Here is a 17,637-nt window from a genome sequence, read left to right as displayed (position 1 = left end):
GGACCTACAGCGACTCTTCCGGGACATTCTTCCGTGACTTTTCCGGTGCTCCTTTAGAAGAGCCGCTCGCGACTCCATTAGAAGAGTCGCCTCTTTTGGAATTCGAATGTTTTATATGTCTTTTTCTTTTTGCAGGGTATTATAATTTCAGTCAGAAGTTTGCAACGCAGTGAAGGAGACGTTTCCGACCCTATAAAGTATATATATTCTTGATCAGCATCAACAGCCGAGTCGATCTAGCCATGTCCGTCTGTCCGTCCGTCTGTCCGTCTGTCCGTCCGTCTGTCCGTTTCTACGCAAACTAGTCCCTCAGTTTTAAAGCTATCTGAATGAAACTTTGCATATAGTCTTCTATATACTCTCACTGCTATATATGTCGGAACGGGCCGGATCGGACGACTATATCATATAGCTGCCATACAAATGTTCGATAAATTTTTAGAAAAAAAATTATGACTTGGCTGTTTTTCAATATTATTCCATCATTTTTGAGATATAGCCATTTTGTATTATTCCAGAATTTTGGTAAAAATTTTATGAAAATCGGACCACTATATCTTATAGCTGCCATAGGAACGATCGGGAAATTAATCGAAAAAATTATAGCTTCGGTGTTTTTCAACGTATTTTAATCTACTTTGACACATGAGCTTTTGGTATTATTTCAAAATTTTGGTTTAAATTTTATGAAAATCGGACGACTATATCTTATAGCCGCCATAGGAACGATAGGGAAAGTAATAGAAGTAATAGAAAAAAATATAACTTCGTTGTTTTTAACGTATTTTCATCTACTCTGAGATATGAGCTTTACTTATTATTATAGAATTTTGGTATAAATTTCATAAAAATCGGACGACTATATGATATAGCTGCCATAGGAACGATCGGGAAATTGATAGGAATAAAATTATAGCTTCGTTGTTTTTCAACGTATTTTTATCTACTTTGAAATATAAGCTTTTTTATAATTCTAGAATTTTTGTATAAATTTCATTAAAATCGGACAACTATATCTTATAGCTGCCATAGAAGCGATCGGTAAATGTATAAAATATGTAAAGCTGGGAATGTAAAACTGTAACTGTCAAACTGTAAACATAATAAGTATAGGTAAAATGTTATGAAACTCTGTTTTGTGAGTGTTTTCAGCATTTAAATCTATAATAAAAACATCAAAACCAATCTGCAAGGGTATACAAACTTCGGCGTGCCGAAGTTAGCTTCCTTTCTTGTTTTAATTAACTTACTAGTAAGCCCGGTGAACTCCGTTACGCCACCTTCTGCAAATTATCGTTTAATTGAAGTGCTCTTTGGTAAACCACATTTTTTGTGATGTGTTGTGGTTAATGGAATTATCTAGGGACCAAAATAGTCCCTGGGATGTTAAAATCACCTAGAACTACTAAGTGGTCCCTATCCGAAAGTCTTTTAGAGACCAACTGAATAGCGGAAAGATGGTTTCAATAATTAGGAAGTTCCGACAATGGAGGAATGTAGGAACATGTCAGATAGGTCGATCTAATCGGTATACTGTGAACACAGCTTGAAAAAATTCGGAGCTCAGAATCTCCGGCTTTAACCAGGTTTCTGTAAACACAACACATGGGAAGCAAATGTGACACTATTATAGTACAATTTAGAAAGCTTACTGCGTAAGCCTCTAGCATTCTGATAAGAGATACCAAGGAAGTTTGTTAGTTTTTTGAGACGGAATTGGAAGACGTAGAAGGCGCATTGGTCAAATCGGGCCTAGGAAGAGTAATTCTAACTGTCCTTTTTTTCTCCTTGCTTCGAATTCCTTGACAATCATATGCTTTGTTTAGATTTGGACAGAGCATAGTTTCTCAAAGAATTCCTCAGGAACATTTATTTTGAAAGATGAAACTGTCTCGTTGGTGGTATTGCCATAAGGGGTTTTTTCAAGGCCGGCTGATTATCCGCCTTACCAATTTCGGCCGGTAGTCCGGGCCTTACACCCTGGTAGGGAACTGGGGCTCTAAGAGGACAACTTTTTGGGACCCCTCTCCCGAGACACATTCGGATACGGGCTTATAGGCAAAGTGGTTAATTTAACCTGAAATCCACATAATTTACACAGTTCAACTTACCACCTTTTCTGTTGCAATTTTTCTTGAAAAAAAACGCTGAAATATATGAGGTTAATTCCGTAAAAGCTTAGTCTCCTAAGCTTGCCTCAAATGCTAAAAATTCCCAATTTCAGATGCACCATTTGTTTTACTAAACCATTCGAAAGTGCCCAATGTTAAATTAATTAAAATCGTGGACGAAGACAGGCCGGCAATAGCTGAGAATATTCCCACCGCTGGTCCCGATTGGATAGTAATTCTGCAGCGATTCGATGGTAGTGTCGACTTACTTCAGAAATACTTGGATCAAAGCGTTGCACTATGGGTTTTTCATGTTTTTTTTTTGGCATAAAGTCAATTTTTTTTTTCTGTTAATATTTAAAATTTTTTTTAATTTTATTTTTAAACACCCTAGACAGATAAAAAAATATTTAACTTTAACATGTGGAGCAATACTGTTTTGCTTTCGCGCTGTTAGCTAATTATGTACCACCTGTTTTGTATGAAATTGGGGGCAAAAACTTTGCGACTTTGATTTTTTGTTTTGGCGAAAGCTTACACAAAAGTGAAATGAAAAAATATGGAAAATGATTGTCCAGGTATATAAAACTAAAGTTTACCAATTTTTGTGTCGTTAATATGTGTTTTCATACAATTGTACCGTGTTTTGTTTATGTGTATTTTTAGAACGATCTTAAAAAGTGTAGTTGTGTTTCGTGGATCACTACTTTTGCATGGCAAAGCGTTGCAAAAATTTGTAAACGGGAAACTATTAACCAAAGTGTGCAGATTAATGAGAAACTAATCCTTTTTGTGCGAATCCACACGTTTTCGTTAAAATTAAATTGTACTAGTACCATATCAGTATGTTTTTTCCGTTTTTTTTTGCTATAAACTCCAAATTTAGACCTATTGTATTGAAATTTCGTTTGAGTATATTTTTTAAGCTCCCAAGAAGACCTACCAAGTTTTAAATGATTTGGAACACTATTTCATATAGCTGCCATATAAATGATCTGGCCGATTCGCCCAAAAAAGTTTTTTTGTTAAAATATAACCAAATCATTTGAAACTTGGTAGGTCTTCTTGGAAGCAGACAAATGTTGGGACAAATTGGCCAGATCGGTTATATGGCAGCTATATGAAATAGTGTCCCAAATCATTTTAAACTTGGTAGCTCGTTTTGGGAGCTTAAAAAATGTATTCACACCAAATTTTAATTCAATACGTTTAAAATTAGAGTTTATGCAAAAAAAAAACGGAAAACCATTGTGCGTTGGTGAACTATCCGGCACGTTTCACTATCCGTTAGCGGAACATTTGCGGCATTTGAACGGGTCCCGGTGTTCGCCCGTTTCAGTATCCGTTTTCGGGTCAGGTTTCGACAATTAGGCAAATCTATTGCGGTAAGTCCGCTATTTGGCCACCCACTGTACGTTTCAGTGTCCGTTAGCAATACGTTTTCGGCACATTCACGAGGAACGCCACAGTTTTGCTTTTCGTCCGTTTGCGCGTCCGTTTTTGAGCAATCCCGGAACCTAATGCGGAAACTCCGATTTTTATTCTCATTGATTTAATTTTAAATAAATCAGACCTTAGCTTGGAGAACAATTGTCTAGTCAGCTACAACTGAAAGTTTGAAGCATCCAGTCTTTGATCCATTAACGGATGACATACGCTTAAATATTTGTCAAAAGAAAATGTTTCAATAAAAAATATATCAAGTTTAAAATGCTTTTATTTTGCAGCTATATGAATATTCCATAAATTATTTTTAATAATAATATTTTTAACAGGTATATTTAACAAATATGTAATTTTCAAGGTGGGTTGTATTTTCGATTTTTTTTCGTTTTTTAAACTCAGTTTTCAATGCTATCAATTTATAAATATATTTATATTCTTTCTCGTTACTCTCTCATTATTAATTATTAATTCTTCCGGCAATGGTTGGCTAACTTCTTTATGTAGTTATTTTTATGTTTCTTTCCAATGTTTTTATTTATTATTTTTTATTGTGCTGATTGCAATAATCATTCTCTAATCCAAATCATTTATTAAACCTACGTTATTACCTATATCATAAGATATAATGTGTGATTAAACTATATTATGTAAGAATATAATATATAACTTTGTATCGTACTTTTTTGTTTGTTTTCGCTTTTATAACTCGTAACAATTACTTTCTCCTGCTGGAAATTCAGTATTTTATGTATTTTTTTTATTTTAAACAGTTTTAATCAATTTTGTTATATACATTACTTTCTTTACTTTCATTGAGTTTCGAGTGATACTTATAACAATTAACTTATAATTAATTAACCAGAATAATACTGAAATTAAGAGTGAAAATTAAAAGAAAATTAATTAGATGTCAAAATTATTAATTATTAGATTTTATTTTGTTTTTTATTCAAATTTAATTTTCTTTTGTAAAGACACAAATTAATAATTTCTAATTACTGCTTTAAAAAAAGGTAAATAAAAAAAATAAAATGATAATTTAAATAGGTTTTCAAAGACAATTTGAAATTATTAAAAAAAAAATTATATTATTATTAAATAATAAAAAATATGCATATAACATTTTTTAAGATTCCAAGGAACCCCTTAAATTACAATGTATTATATAACACGTATAAAACTATTACTTTCTATGAGAACATTTTAATTTATGTAAATTTTATTTATTTCTCTATTCTCTATTTATTTAACACATTTAAATTATCTGTTGTGCTGAAGTGGGGAAATACCTTAGGTTTTTGTCAATAATTAATGCTATTCTTGATAGTATAAATCAATTCATGTTGTATATATTATATATATTTTCTGGTATATTAATATTAGAAGTTATTCAGGTTTTAAGCGATGCCATTGTACTACAGTTTGTCTGGGTTTCGAGATCATATCCTGCCAATGTTTCGTTTCTGAAGCCCCAGAGCCGTTTTTACCTATGTATGAATTAGACATTAATTGTAGATAAATAAATGATTATGTTTTAATTGGTAACATCTAATTAAAATTTAAACAAGAAAGGAAGCTAACTTCGGCACGCCGAAGTTTGTATACCCTTGCAGATATTATTTCATTAAATTGTACCTATACTTATTGTTTAGAGTTTGACAGTTACAGTTTTACATTCCCAGTTTTACATTTTCTCTACATTTACCGATCGGTTTATATGGCAGCTATATGATATAGTTGTCCGATTTTCATGAAATTTATACCAAAATTCTAGAATAATAAAGTAAGCGTATATCTTAGAGTAGATGTAAATACGTTGAAAAACAACGAAGTTATACTTTGTTTCCTGTTAATTTCCCGATCGTTTCTATGGCAGCTATAAGATATAGTCGTCCGATTTTCATAAAATTTTTACCAAAATTTAAAAATAATATAAAATGGCCATATCTAAAAAATGGTGCAAAAATGTTTAAAAACAGCAAAGTTATCATTTTTTTTCTAAAAATTTATCGAACATTTGTATGGCAGCTATATGATATAGTCGTCCGATCCGGCCCGTTCCGACATATATAGCAGTGAGAGCATATAGAAGACTATATGCAAGTTTCATTGAGATAGCTTTAAAACTGAGGGACTAGTTTGCGTAGAAACAGACAGACAGACAGACGGACAGACGGACGGACAGACGGACATGGCTAGATCGACTCGACTGTTGATGCTGATCAAGAATATATATACTTTATAGGGTCGGAAAGGTCTCCTTCACTGCGTTGCAAACTTCTGACTGAAATTATAATACCCTGCAAGGGTATAAAAATATATTTTGTTATATTATATTTTCATTTGTATTGAAAAACTCTTCAATCCAATCCAATCGGTAATTTTACCGAAGCATTAGAGCATTTGTAGGAAGCCCTTAAACTTGTAGCCTACTTTTTCCCAAATTGGATTTTGATATTTGGTGACCACTATATCTTTGAATCGATTAATCTGATTTGTCTCAAATGTTAGTACTGGCTTAGAAACAAAACTTTCTATATCTTAGCCGATGATTTTTAATAATTTAACAGCAAAATAGTTCCAAACAATTGTTTTTTTTAAGCAGTTATTTTTTCAATTTTCAAAAAATTAATTTAGCTTATTTTTGAGATAAAAGCGATCGGTAAATATATAGACTATGTAAAGCTGGGAATGTAAAACTGTAACTGTCAAACTGTAAACGTAATAAGTATAGGTAAAATGCAATAAAACTTCCTTTATTGTTATTTTTACAGTTTGACAGGTATAGTTTTGCATTCCCAGCTTTACCTTTTTCTCGTTGAAAAACAATGAAGTTATAGATTTTTTCCTATTAATTTCCCGATCGTTTCTATGGCAGCTATATGATATAGTCGTCCGATTTTCATAAAATTAAAACCGAAATTCTGAAATAATATAAAATGGCCATATCTCAAAAATGATGCAAAAATGTTGAAAAACAGCTAATTTATAAAGCAGAGAGAGTATAAAGAAGACTATATGCAAAGTTTCATTCAGATAGCTTTAAAACTGAGGGACTAGTTTGCGTAGAAACGGACAGACGGACGGACAGACGGACATGGCTAGATCGACTCGGCTGTTGAGGCTGACCAAGAATATATATACTTTATAGGGTCGGAAAGGTCTCCTTCACTGCGTTGCAAACTTCTGACTGAAATTATAATACCCTGCAAGGGTATAATGACAAGATGCAGTTTAAAGATGGACGATGCTAAACTGCAAAACATTCTCAAAGAACACGTCGTTTTTTTCGTATATTCTTTTCCATTTAAATAAAATTAACTACTGCAACATGGTTTTGCAGTTGGACAACAACAAATATCGGAAGTTTTTCAGATCTATTTAACATACCTACATTTAAATGATAAATAATATATTAAAGTTAAATTTCATACCAGCTAATAATATTCGACCTATTAACTCGTTTCTTCCAATGTTATCGAAGTCCATTACCATAACATCTAATGAACATTCCCGTATCTTTTCCCACGGAACGTTAAAACTAAATGATTCATTAAATACAGGATTTAATGTACATGTAAATATTGGCGTTTTTCTCTTCTCCATTCGTTTGTCGCCAAATTGCAACCAAACTTTAACATATGGATCTGCAAAAGAAAAAACAATTAGGAGAAATATTTTTGAAAATTCAAATTGCGTATAAAAACCAAAGAAATTTATAGGGAAAGTTTAATTTTCCTATGTATTATACCATATGCATAAGTCATGTTTCTTGATGTTGAATATCAAACTGCAGATATTTTTAAGGTTGTATATTTTCAGTCATTCAGTTTTCAATGGAATACCCATATAGTCTTGATATTTTAAGTTTTAAAAAGAAAACTTTAAAATATATATCTCTATTCAACACTTTAAGACATAGAGGTAATATTATCGCTATTGTTTGATGAATTTAATGATGCACGCTGAATTCTAGCAGTCCATAGTTTGACAGTCATTTTACCACAAAGTATTTAGTTCTTAAATTTATTTCAGATCCTACCAGATTTTCCATTAATATCCTTAGCTTTCAAGTTCCTAGCTTTGATCAATGTTAAGGTCAAAATGGAGTTGGAAGGATGGTAACATAATGAAGATAAAAGTTCTCCACATTTATCCTTTGCCGGTGGCTTTAATGCCTTCCAAAATGATTGTTTGCCAGCAAAATCGACCTGAAACGCTAATATTATATACTGTAATAAAATATTTAAGAAAAATAAATTACCTGACATAGGGGTAGAAATACTTCGCCGATAGAGTCATCTCTAGAGAAGCGATCGTAATCAAAAACATGTAAATGTAAAACCTAAACCGATATAACGAAAATATTTATTTATTTATTTATTTATTTATTTATTTCGCCAATGGTAAACCTTATCTGGCTACTTAACTAACTTAACCGACTTAACTAATTAACATAACTTGAAGATAAAAACATAAGAAATTCCTTCTTAATTAAAGCCCTTGGTAGGCAAGGGTCCAGTCGCATATTTGGCGGTAGATTATTGTAAAAGAATAAGGCCCTGAAAATAGGCTCATTTAAAGCATAATTCGTTCGACAAATAGGCAAGAAAAATGGCTCAAATGTTCTTAAGTGCCTACTAGGAACAGAAAAATGTATACAACTAAGCAATGCAGGACAATCGATTTTGCACGAAATAATGTCGAAAATGACAAGTAAGCTAGTAACGATTCTTCTATCGTGTAGAGATGAATATTCAAGCAATATATAGTATAGTAACGTATTAGTAACAAGTACCTGGTTATTATATTTTATAACTTACCCTAGATTGTAACTTTTGAATCGGAAATCCCTCAAAGTAAAACGTTTCGTTCCATCGAGGATTTAACGTCCTGCGTTTAATTTTTGTTTCCAATCTATGTTTCTTATCGGGTAACAAAGTGACACGAACATACGGATCCGATGTGCCGCTTAAATCTTTTGCTGGCAACTCTTTGCCTTGCAGAATTTTCAGTATTAGTGTTGTATTTTGAAAATCATATTCCAAAGAAAAATGTATTTGCCCAACATTTTCGCTTGGATCATTGCTATCCAAGTACATGTCGGTCATTGAGATACTTTTGTTCTAAAAGATTTTAAAATGTATTGCAATATTACTTGAAATCAAATGAGATTAATATACATACATTCATAACATATGTAGTTTTATATACTTACAGCTGCATCCTTCGTTGTTCCCTCCCCCGCATTTCCACCTATGGAACTGTTTTGTGATTTTGTCTGCGATGTCGCCGTTCCACTTGTTAAAATAAATATTTTTTTGTTTATTTATTCAATCAACTTATTTGGAAATAAATATTTAAAATACGAACCCAATTAATGGCGTTCTTAAACTCAAGAATCCATTTAATTTCCTATTTATATTATTTTGCAAAGGAGTTGTAAGAGCTTGAGTCACCGGCGGCACTTGTGGCTTATTTGGAGGATTGCTAGAGTCGACAATGTCCTGTGCAGCCCTATAAAAATAATACGATAAAATTAGTAATATTGCATATGAGAGTTATTTAAGGAGTCCAAGTTAAAGCAACTACTTAAAGTAAGGTAATCAGAGCGAAGTTTTAGAGCGATTGGCCAAAACGACTTCGTCAGAGCTGTTTAGCTGATTAAAGATAGGGCAGCTCCTCAACTCGCTCAGTGGTGGAACTTTAGTTGCCAGCTTAATCCGTGCTTGATGATTGATGGAACTCTGTGAGACGAGACTACATATAAAATAACGCTTTAAACGCAACCATTAAAATGTAAACAAAGCAGGATCAGCTGCTGACGCTATTCAGATGTCTCCAAATAATGTAGTGCAGTGGAGAACACTTCAACTTCTAAGGGAATAAGAAGAAGAAAGACAAAACCGAAAACCGAAGACCGAACATTTCTTTCCCCCTTCTTTCGCTCTATCACGATCTCTCTCTAATTTTCGGGACAGTTGCGTTTCTTAGTTTGTTTCGGACTTCAATAAACGAAGCCCATTCAAATTGTTTTTGTTTTTTTTGGAGATGCACCAACAAATCGGACTCGAAGGGAGTTCGGGGTCAAGTAGCAGTCGGCAGAGCGTCGATTCTGTCGACGTCGCAGTCGGCGTTGTCGCGTTGATGAATTGTTGATGAAAAGGCCTATTTATGAAATGTGGTACTGCAGGGTAACAGCTGACAGCTAACATGGGACCGGTCGCTAACAGCTAAAATCCAACAGACGGTCTGTCCCTAACAGCAAACAGTTAACATTGGACCGCTCGCTAAGAAATTTTTGTGTCCATTTTCGTTGTATGAAATGACCAGTCTATATGTTGTATGGTTAGTGCCTTAACGTAGGAAAAATCAGCATGTCTAGGGTTAAGGTGCTTGGGATCAAATCCCAGTTGGACCTTAGATTTTTTTTCCTTTTATAATATGAAATTAATTTATAATAACATAACATAAACATAACATAATAACATACAAATATCATTTTAAGTTTTTAACATTTTTTAAGACACATTACGTCTGTTTGTTGTATGTACTTTATTAATTTCTGCCGGTTCTTAATATTTTTTTTTCCTTTGGTTTATTTTATTTTTTTTATCTAAGATTACTTCTTATAAATAAAATTATGTTTATTTGATTTAACAAAACAACAAACCAAAATCTATATTTTAATAGAGGTTAAAGTTGTTTTTATGTGTTTATACTACATATGTACCCTTCCGGGACATTCACTCATCTATTGTACATGCACTCCTGATACACTACTCTTACACTACTCTGTCCCTTTCGCACGATCAGCAACTGACCCACCAATACACTGTGTCACCAATAAATAATTCATAATAAAAATAAAAAACAAAACAAAAAATTTAAAAAACGCAAATCCATCTCGCTCATTCCCTTCGTCAACAAGCTGACGGCAGGCAAAGCATTGATAACACGCTCTATGTATAGTTGTATACTCTTTGACATTACGTAGTAATAAAATGGGGCTTTTACTTTTCAAAGAGGAAAAAGAGTGGTTGAGTTTTCAGTTTTAAGAGTCCCTTCGAATTGACTGCAAAATTATAGTTTTGTTCTACATAAATACGATCTTTTTTAGCGATACTATTATAGTATTGGTTTTGATTCCCATGCAATTCTGAATTCTTCTTTTGCCTGTGAAAATTTGGGTATTCACTACGAAACGTTAACAATAACAAAAAAGGAAGCTAACTTCGGCACGCCGAAGTTTGTATACCCTTGCAGATTGGTTTCGATGTTTATATTATAGATTTAAATGCTGAAAACACTCACAAAACAGAGTTTCATTACATTTTACCTATACTTATTATGTTTACAGTTTGACAGTTACAGTTATACATTCCCAGCTTTACATTTTCTCTACATCTAAGGATCGCTTTTATGGCAGCTATATGATATAGTTGTTCAATTTTCATAATATTGTTACCAAAATTCTGAAATAATAAAAGAAGCTCATATCTAAAAGTAGATAAGAATATGTTGAAAAACAACGAAGTTATAATTTTTTTTCCTATTCATTTTCCGATCGTTCCTATGGCAGCTATAAGATATAGTCGTCCGATTTTCATAAAATTTTTACCAAAATTCCATACAAATATAAAATGGGTATATCTTAAAAATGATGCAATAATATTAAAAAACAGCAAAGTTATAATTTTTTTTATAAAAATTTATCGAACATTTTTAGGGCAGCTATATGATATAGTCGTCCGATCCGGCCCGTTCCGACATATATAGCAGTGAGAGTATATAAAAGACTATATGCAAAGTTTCATTCAGATAGCTAAAAAACTGAGGGACTAGTTTGCGTAGAAACGGACAGACGGACGGACAGACGGACATGGCTAGATCGACTCGGCTGTTGATGCTGATCAAGAATATATATACTTTATAGGGTCGGAAACGTCTCCTTCACTACGTTGCAAACTTCTGACTGAAATTATAATACCCTGCAAGGGTATAAAAAGAAGGCACAATTGAGACTTAACAGACGCCGAAACTCCAAATAGATTTACTATCGATAATAATAGCCATAGTCATGCCCGTCTGTTCCCTCAGTTTTTAACAATCTATCTATACCTATCTGAAACTATGCAGATGTCTTCTTTTACTAGTAAACATATAATCGGGATCGAGCTGGATCAGACTACTAAATCATATAGCTGTCAAAGGAACAAATGGAAAATGTTATAACTTCACTGTTTTTAATATATTTTCAGATAAGGCCATTTTGTATTATTTCAGAATTATATAAAAATAGTGATGAAGTAAGTTTTATCAAAAGTGAATTAATATATATACATCATTGTTTTAAAATTGTACAAAAGTAACTGAATTATACATACATTTACAATCTGCAAAGTTTAAATCAAACAGTTGACGGATTAGTTAAGGGGGGACATCTGAGTAACTTTTTTTAAAAATCGAAAAATTTTTTGTTGCTTAAAAAATACTTTAGAGTCTTAAAAATAACATATCAAAAGATAGAGTCCGGCAGAAGTTTCTAAGTGTCGAAATTTTCCATTTTGCAGCGATGCCTCATATGTAATCATATACGATTTTAAAACTTTAAACGCGTTTATTTCAAAACCACTTTTTTTGAGTTGGCCGAAAACATAACTCCAACAAATCTTAACCGATCGATCTGAAATTTTGACAGTATATCCAAAATACCTATGGCTATCGGCACACGTAGGATTTTTTTTTTTTTGCTTACTTTTTTTTTTAACAACAATTTTGTGACGTTTTTTTTTCATGAAAATTGAACTTTACTTTAAAATTTTTCGATTGGCTTTTTCATTTGGCCAAAAAAAAATTCTAGAAAATTGGCAATTTTTTTGCCAGTTACTCAGATGTCCCCCCTTAAGATTAGTGTATTATATGTACATATACTTCGTTATGGGTATCCGCAGTACCACATAAATATGCCATTTCATTAACGTGCCGACTGAAACTTCTACCGAGCCGACGATCTCATTCGACAATCGTGGCAAAACCGACTCTCTCACGCGTATCATTAAAAAAACATTTACAAATTGTTGATGAAATGTTGAGGACAACAAGGCCGATATTAATCATTAATAATCTCTTTCGGACCAGCACATAAACGTGGTGAAGTTATCCATCAAGAAAGGAAAGGTTAAATTGTTTAAACAGATTACTATCGTCGAAAACATTGGATTACATTGAAAACAGTGTAATTATATTGAAAATATTTTAATTATATTGAAAACAGTGTAATTATATGAAAAAAAGTGACTTAAGTGATTTAATTGAGAAAGAACTAAAAGGTAATACAGCAAACAAATTGCGAATTAAACAAATTGCGAATTATTGAAAAGAAATTATATATATTTTTTTTATATTTAATTACTAATGACGAGTACTGCAGGGTAGCATATGACTACTGTGCTCCAAACTACTGGTCAAAATTATAACACCGTGCAAGGTTATAAAAACGTTAACAACAACTTTAAAATTAATCTGACACTAAAAATCTGACGTTTTTTTAACTTACCTGAGACTATAACTACTCGAGTCCTCATCTTCATTGGGCTCTATAAATTGTAATTGCGACCTTTTGTGCCGCCACCACAAATAGCCGCCAGCTAGGAAGAGTGAGATTGCTATGATTAAACCCAATATAGCCAGACAAGCGATTAGTAATATGCTCGCCATATCTGCAAATAAAAAAATATTTTCCATTTACTTAAAATATTAGAATATATAAAATCAAAACAAAATATAGCAGCCGAATGGTTATGTAAGCACATCTATATCTATGTACATAGTTGTTTTTGCTTATGTGACTATTACTCCGTATAGTTGAATCATAAAATCATGGAAAAATATAGAAATCATATCAATGAAAACGCTTTTGCCTAATCCTTTTTTTTTTTTTTTGATAAAATGTATGTATAAACACATAATACCTCAAAAAATTATACTTTGTTAATTATAAATGTTTATTTAAATTATTATTGCCCCCTTTTAATCGCGATATTCAATGTTTGTATCGCTAATATAAAAAAGGCACATATACATTATTGCAAGCAGCTACTGAAAAATACTCTATCGAATAGAGTAATGAGAAGTGCAACCATCCCGAGTCCTTAACAGATAATTTATACGATATCTGCGATTAACGGAACTTTTAATTAATATTATAATAAGAAGGTAGTTTGTCTTTCCTTTCAATTAACTAAAATTCGGAAATATATGGACAAATTGTTGTAATTCAAAACAATACGCCGTTCGTGTATAAGTTAATATCGAGCTACTTATGCCGAGGAAATAAGACATCGAATACATTTTATTTATAAGAGACCTGTGTTGTCAAAGCTTGATATTCTCTTTGCGCATGACAACTAATAAAATCTAAATCCAGGAAGAGAGAAGTTGCAAGAACTTTGAAGCTTATAGGGTCTTCCCACACACCGTCAAAACGCATCCACCGTCCGTTAAACAAACGGTCCATAAGGTTTTGCCGTTCCGAATTTTCCCAAATGGACCGCCGTTAGAACACATTAAAATCTGACCACGGTTTGTTTGGCGATAGTTTTTCGGTGCAACTCTGATTTCTTCTTCTTAAAGCCTAGTACTCTGAGTATACTTTAGTCAGGGCCGGATTTACACTAGGCACAGGGCGGAAAATATTTGGGGGCGGCATAATTTTAAACGACAATCGAAAATTTTTTGTCATAGAAAAATTTTTTGTAATGTAAATAATTTAAATATGATATAAAGTAGATAAGGTAACACTAAGAACTATTATATGTAAATATCGATAAGAACACGAGCACTCGATATATTGTTATCGACCATGTACGATCGTGAGGAGTGCGAAAACTAATAAAACTGGCGCGAGTAAGAGAGGACGTGAAATTAATAAACTAAAGAAATAAAGAGTTTTACAGTAACAAAGGTGGTATATACGCGTGGAACATATTACGTTATTACTGTAAATTTCTGAAATTCTCCAAATAATGGAAATTTTTTGATGCTGATAGAATTCCTCGCATTATTTGATCCGTTTTAAGAAGAACACATCCGAAGATTTGGGAACAAAGGATCTGGCAGTACAAGCTATTTATTGAAAACCAATTATGAAGAATTCATACAACTTTTGGCAGATAAATTATCATCCATCATAGTTGAGGAAATCAATACGGCAAAGTATTACGCAATAGTAGTGGATTCAACTCCTGATGTTTCGCACGTCGATCAACTTTCATTCGTTTTGAGATACGTGCAAAAAAACGGCACACCTGTTGAAAGGTTTCTGATGTTCATTGAAAGCACTGGACACAAAGCAGAAGATTTTTTGATTGCTGTAATATCTGTTCTTGAATGCTTTGGCCTTGATATTGCAAACTGTCGAAGTCAGTCGTATGATAATGCGAACAATATGACAGGAATGTACTCAGGTTTACAAGCAAAAGTCAAAGAAATCAACGATCTTGCGGAACACACTCCTTGTGCTGGTCATTCGATGAATTTGGTTGGAATTCACGCAGTGGAAAGTACTTTCGAAGCAGCATCTTATTTTAACACAGTCCAAGCATTGTACAATTTCTTCACTGCATCTACACATCGCTCGGAAATTCTACAAACTCATGCAGGAGAGAAAATCGCTTTGAAATCATTGTCTACAACAAGATGGTCAGCTCGTCACGAAGCAGTAAAGGTGCTCAACAAGTACTATGGTGATATAATTGAAACTTTAATTACCATTGAAGAAGACATCACTGAGAACGCAATCACAAGGCAAGAAGCAAGAGCACTTCGCATCCAACTTGAACGACTGGAAACAACATTCATGCAGATTCTTTGGCATTTTTTACTTTCGAGATTCGATGCTGTTAGCCGAAGGTTGCAAAAGGTTGATATCAGCTTACCTGATGTGATTGATGACTATCGTGGACTGATCAAAGTAGTAGCTGATACACGAATGGAATTCGACGTTTATGAAAATAAAACGTTAGAAATCTCAGAAAGTCAAAAGCACCAGACAACTGTGTCTAGAAGAAGAAGAAGAATCGCGAGAGGGAGATGTTCAATTGTCATTCTTGACAATCTCGATTCTGAATTGCGAAGAAGATGCCAAGCATATGAAAAAATTCAGGAAAATTTTTCAATTATCACTCAATTTGGCGATTTAAATTCCTGCGAAATTCGTAAAACTCGGAATATCTAAGAACAATTTATACCTCAGATCTCGAACCTTCATTGAATGACGAATTGGTGCACTTCCATGCGTATTGCTCTGAGGAAAAATTAGAACATGATTCACCATCCAAGCTTTTGAAACCTTTGAAAAAGAACGACTTATATACTGAGTTCCCAAACGTAGAGATAGCATATCGTATATTTATGACATTGGCGGTGACGAATTGCAGCGCAGAACGTTCATTCTCATGTTTGAAACGATTGGAAAACTATGTTCGTTCAACTATGACGGGCAGTCGGCTAAATAGTCTAGCGATTCTGTGCATCGAGTCGGATTTACTTGAACGCTTGGATTGTGATGAATTAAATAATCAGTTTACGGTAAAGAAAGTCAGGCGTGTTCGCATTTGAAATGTGTATCAGAAACGCATTAAGTCCATTGTAATTTTTTTCATTGAATTTAAAATTTATATCATCCGACAATTTTATTTCTTTTTTGGACAGTGGATCTTGACGACGGTTAAACAATGCAAAACAAAATTACCACACTTTGCCTTAATTAACCCATTCAATCGAAAAATTGAACCATTTTCTAAACGAATAATTAAATTTATACCTAACACTGTAATAATTAAATAATAGGGTGTGCTCTTGTAAATTCAACGAAAACGATTATAAACATTTATAATTATCTCGTATGTTGACTTCAAGTTTTATTTCCTTGTAAAAAAGCCTCATGAATTATTCCCTGACTATGAAACAATAAATGAGTTTAAAATGAACGCCTTGAATCAATTTCATCTGCTAATGGTATACCTAACGATTTCATTGACACTTTATTAAGGTATAATTTGAAATAAATAATAAAGGCGGCATTTTATACAGCGCCCAGGGCGGCATTTTACAGAAATCCGGCCCTGACTCTAGTTATACGGCTAAACTCCATATAAAAAAAAGGGTGTGAAAAAAGGAAAAAGAAGAAATTTGTGCCTCGTCGTTTTTGCCGGTACTCTGATGACGAAAATGATGCCTGCGAAAATTTAATGGCGTTTTCAGATCAAGAGAGTAATACTGTCTTCCCACACAGCACATTTGTGAGGAACGTTTGGGATTTTTAACAAATGTGAAACACGTGTTCCCACACAACGTCAAAGCACATTCAACATCCGTACAGCTGATCGATCAGCTGTGGCTCATGAAAACGTAAACAAAGGCTGTCGAATTGGCAGTTGCAAATGGAGCATTTACCAACTATTTTGGCTGTCGTACAACAGCAAAAGGCAGAGATTGCGTCAGAATTTATCCGCACTAAATTTAAATGAATTAAATGACAAGGAATTTTAGTTTTTCTAATGATTTTTCTCTAACAAAGAGCAAATTCCCCGAAGAGTGTCTATAGGTGGTATAGGCATCCAAAATCTTTAAAATAAGGTAGAGGTAGGCGGTTTATATTAAATAACAACAATTGAGGACATATTGGGGCAAGAATATACAGAAAAAACGCCAAGAACTATTTTGGGCATGCTTGTAGCTTTGGCGCCACGTTTTAAATTCCATATCTCATTTGTTCCTCGCCAAGTTTGTTTACATTTTCGTGGTGAATGGTCAAATTAAGAAGTAGAATCAGAGTTGCACCTATCGGTGCAACTCTCGCCTAACTATCGCTAAACAAACCGTGTTTAGATTTTAATGCTGATCTAACGGCGGTCCATTTGGGAAAATTCGGAACGGCAAAACCTTATGGACCGTTTGTTCAACGGATGTTGAATGTGCTTTAATGTTGTGTTGGAAGACCCTATAAGCAGCTGATATCGGGGTATAACATTAATTGATTTGATTTTTTCTTACACCTAAAAGATGGAGCGAAAAT

At 33.2% G+C, this 17,637-nt stretch overlaps 1 protein-coding gene across 3 annotated transcripts in view; it reads right to left on the bottom strand.

The window, feature by feature from the left end:
• Window positions 1-3,810: 3,810 nt before the first annotated feature.
• The window catches only part of Syt7 (Synaptotagmin 7), a 35,371-nt gene continuing 21,544 nt past the window's right edge, over window positions 3,811-17,637 (bottom strand). The window contains exons 1-9 of one of the 3 annotated variants that reach the window (XM_070287623.1): window positions 15,809-15,882; window positions 13,117-13,279; window positions 8,931-9,074; window positions 8,776-8,857; window positions 8,381-8,683; window positions 7,822-7,902; window positions 7,600-7,768; window positions 6,992-7,204; window positions 3,811-5,044 (exon numbers count right to left, since the gene is read on the bottom strand). In XM_070287623.1, the coding sequence (XP_070143724.1) occupies window positions 4,944-5,044; window positions 6,992-7,204; window positions 7,600-7,768; window positions 7,822-7,902; window positions 8,381-8,683; window positions 8,776-8,857; window positions 8,931-9,074; window positions 13,117-13,277 (1,254 nt within the window). In that variant the 5' untranslated portion in view covers window positions 13,278-13,279; window positions 15,809-15,882 and the 3' untranslated portion in view covers window positions 3,811-4,943. Of the gene's footprint in view, window positions 5,045-6,991; window positions 7,205-7,599; window positions 7,769-7,821; window positions 7,903-8,083; window positions 8,120-8,380; window positions 8,684-8,775; window positions 8,858-8,930; window positions 9,075-13,116; window positions 13,280-15,808; window positions 15,883-17,637 lie in introns of those variants that run through there. The other 2 variants (XM_041776689.2, XM_070287624.1) reach the window with 2 other exon arrangements.

This window comes from Drosophila kikkawai, chromosome 4 (genome assembly GCF_030179895.1).
Source record: "Drosophila kikkawai strain 14028-0561.14 chromosome 4, DkikHiC1v2, whole genome shotgun sequence".
In the NCBI taxonomy this organism is placed as follows: Eukaryota; Metazoa; Arthropoda; class Insecta; order Diptera; family Drosophilidae; genus Drosophila; species Drosophila kikkawai.
Note: the sequence above shows the minus strand (reverse complement) of the source record. Positions and strands in the feature narration are given on the sequence as shown.